The 3,536-nt window shown below is 35.9% G+C and overlaps 1 protein-coding gene across 1 annotated transcript; it reads left to right on the top strand.

Moving 5' to 3' along the window:
- The first annotated feature begins 1,932 nt into the window (after window positions 1-1,932).
- On the top strand, window positions 1,933-2,886 carry LOC121021745 (olfactory receptor 4K13). Its single transcript, XM_040462375.1, has one exon. The coding sequence runs from the start codon at window positions 1,933-1,935 to the stop codon at window positions 2,884-2,886; it is 954 nt and encodes a 317-aa protein (XP_040318309.1).
- The last annotated feature ends 650 nt before the right edge of the window (window positions 2,887-3,536 follow it).

The raw sequence follows: 3,536 nt of genomic DNA, 5'->3' as shown, positions 1-3,536 counted from the left end.
TGCTCTGTCTCTCTCTGTCCCAAAAATAAATAAACGTTGAAAAAAAAATATTTAAAAGTGCTTTAACATCCAATTTGACATTTTAAAATATATATGCTTAAAATTCCTAATTTACATAGATTTTGCTTTAACACTGATTTTAATCTAGATCCTGAATATTCATTATATATTTTTTCATTCATTCACTCCTTCAATAGACATTAGTCAGATGCAAGAATGTATATAAACTATTTCATGTATATTTGAAGTCTATCTTGTTCTCTTCAAGTGCAGTTTCAAAAATGGGATTTCAAAGCATTAGTATGGATCTTTTAAATATTAGCCATGAAACTGAAAGGAGATACAAGTTTTCTTAACATGGAAGTAACTTTAAGTACTTAATGTAACTTTGTACTTTGCATCAGTCCAAGTTTCTCAGAGTAGGAAACTGGCCAGAGAACAAGTTTATGTAGAAAAAAATACATCCCCAGTTGGATAAATGTACCCATGAGATTGCCTCAGAGAAACAGATTGTACAACATTATGATGCTTCTTCCTTCTGTTTCTGATGATTGGGAGCATAAATTGCAGGAAATTGATGGCAATATGGGAAAAGGAGATGCAAGGCTATTCCTGGGATTCACATGAGGCACTTTCCCATGAAAGTATTTTCCCCTCTCTGGTAAAAAAAAAAAAAAAAAAAAAAAAACAATGGCACAAAAGGAAGGCTTTAATTACTGCAGGAGCTTTTTAAGAACCTAGATAATTGAGGAACTATTACGGTTGAAAATATTTTTTTTTAGAACAAAGCCAATAAAACCAGTGTTGTTATAAGGATGGGCTGATGGGAAAACTATGGTATGAATTTAGATGACTGTACTGAAATAATGGTATTTCTATTACCGACATCAGTCAGTTACCTCAATTACCTCATTTTATAGTTTTGAAGCTGTGATAAATAAACATGCACAAGCTAACCAGTGGTCCTCTGTATAGCAATACACAAGTGAATGAGTGAAGACACACTGAAAAGGAAATAAACTCAGTTCCATTTGGCTGTGAACTTGCTATATTCTTGGTATATCTTGCTTAAATTCCTGGAAGAGGCATTTGACGTGAATAATGTTAAATATTGAGTGAATGAATTATGCATCACTGATAAATATAAACATATATCTCTATATATGCGCACACACATATAAATTACATGGTTTGATTCTGCTAGTGTACAATGACCGTCACTGGCACTAGCTTGAGCTGTGAGGGATTCATTCAAAAATGGAGCAGGGAGGAGAAGAGGTATATTTTTCAGGAGATAGAAGCTTAGAAGTAAGACTTAATTTAAGGTATTAATTAATATTTGTTCACCAGAATCTCTTTCAAAATATGATTCTTTAGAATCCTTTCTATATTTTCTGCATACATCATTTCCAGGTTAAGAAATTCAGTATTATTCTGTAAATGTAGAACCCACCATGATCTTATCTTATTTAGGAGATTTATTTACCCTTGTCTTATTTATGGACTCTTTATAGCACAAAGAGGCATTCAATATCATGGAATTTGATTTTTTTTTTTTATTTTACTGAGGAGGAAATGTAACTCTCAGAAGGAGGTCGTTGTCATATGCTGCCCAATGAGTAACTCAGCTAGGTGTTGTATTGAGGTCTTTGGAATCCAAGTTCACAGTCTATATGATTGTGATTTCATGTGCTGTTTTTATTTTTGTCTTTCAGAAATGTATATTCTGAATTCTCCTTGCTATTTGGTACACTGCTTTGGGCCATTTACGATATCACTGACCAACAAAATTTCCCAAAAGTGGGAGGTGCTTTAAGTTCACCTGTCTGAGTATCAAAATTAGACACCAACATGAACCATCCTTTGTATAAACACAACTTTTCTGCCCACAATTCTTACTCATTTTGATTATGATGACATAAAGTTGATAACATGGAAAGAGTGAACCATTCAGTGGTGTCTGAGTTCATTTTGCTGGGACTTTCCAAATCTCAGAATCTTCAGATTTTATTCTTCCTAGGATTCTCTATGGTCTATGCTGGGATTGTGTTAGGAAACCTCCTCATCTTGGTCACCGTGACCTTTGACTCACGCCTTCACACACCAATGTATTTTCTGCTTATCAATCTCTCCTGTATGGATATGATCTTGGCTTCTTCTGCTACCCCTAAGATGATTGTGGATTTCCTCCGAAAGCGGAAGACCATCTCTTGGTGGGGATGTTATTCTCAGATGTTCTTCATCCACCTCCTAGGTGGGAGTGAGATGATGTTGCTTGTAGCCATGGCAATAGACAGGTATGTTGCCATATGCAAACCCCTCCATTACATGTCCATCATGAACCCCCGAGTGCTTGGTGGGCTGCTGCTATCCTCCTACACAGTTGGATTTGTGCACTCATCTAGTCAAATGGCTTTCATGTTGAATTTGCCCTTCTGCGGTCCCAACGTGGTGGACAGCTTCTTCTGTGACCTTCCCCTTGTGATCAAACTCGCCTGCAAGGATACCTACATGCTACAACTGCTGGTCATTGCTGACAGTGGCCTCCTGTCCCTGGTCTGCTTCCTCCTCTTGCTTGTCTCCTACACGGTCATCATACACTCAGTCAGGCACCGTGCTGCTAGTGGTTCCGCCAAGGCTTTCTCCACTCTTTCGGCACACATCACGGTTGTGACTTTATCGTTTGCCCCATGTGTCTTTATCTATGTATGGCCCTTCAGCAGATACTCTGTAGATAAAATTCTTTCTGTGTTTTATACAATTTTCACACCTCTCTTAAATCCTATTATTTATACATTAAGGAATCAAGAAGTAAAAGCAGCCATTAAGAAGATAAGAACTCAACACATAAATTCAGAGTCCAGAGTGCTAACCATTACACCATAGAACTCGACATATAAATTCAAAACCCACTTTGTAGATGATGCCTCCAAAGAGATAATCTCTTATTTGGACATTTTAAGGAATGAACTTTTAATGTATTTGAAGTTCTGTATTAGGAAACAGTAGGTGTTTAAATTGTTAATGACAATTTAAGGAATGGACATTTTAAGGAATGAACTCTTATGTATTTGAAGTTCTGTATAAAGAAACCGTAGGTCTTTAATTGTTAAAGAGCAAACCCCTTGTTGGTCTCTATCACTGGTTAAAAGCATGACATCTACAATCTGGAAGACATGCATTTAAATCCTCTCTTCACTACTTCTTCTCATGCAAATTTGAAAAGAAAAATGAATAAATTCTCTTTCTCTACTTCTTTATCTGCAAAAACTTCTTTATATGTTTCTTTTATTATTTTGGCATGTTTTTAATCTTTACAATTGTTATTTTTACTACTGCTATGACTTGTAATTATTACTGCTGATATTATAGTTGTAGTTATTACTGGGAATCTGTATGTAGAAAATGTACACAGATGATCCCTCACATAGCTGTTAGCTGAGTGTCTGAGTCACTACTGTTTGGTGCTAGTTAAGTACGTTTAGTAGGTAATCCCTAGTTAATATGTATTAACTTTTAGTTGCTCGGTTGCCCCA

Source organism: Herpailurus yagouaroundi, unplaced genomic scaffold (genome assembly GCF_014898765.1).
Source record: "Herpailurus yagouaroundi ecotype Mexico unplaced genomic scaffold, PumYag 315, whole genome shotgun sequence".
In the NCBI taxonomy this organism is placed as follows: Eukaryota; Metazoa; Chordata; class Mammalia; order Carnivora; family Felidae; genus Herpailurus; species Herpailurus yagouaroundi.
This window is presented reverse-complemented; position numbering and strand designations above follow the sequence as displayed.

What these genes read in the sequence shown, in the direction of transcription:
- LOC121021745 (XM_040462375.1), top strand. Translation starts at nt 1,933, where the DNA reads ATGGAAAGAGTGAACCATTCAGTGGTGTCTGAGTTCATTTTGCTGGGA.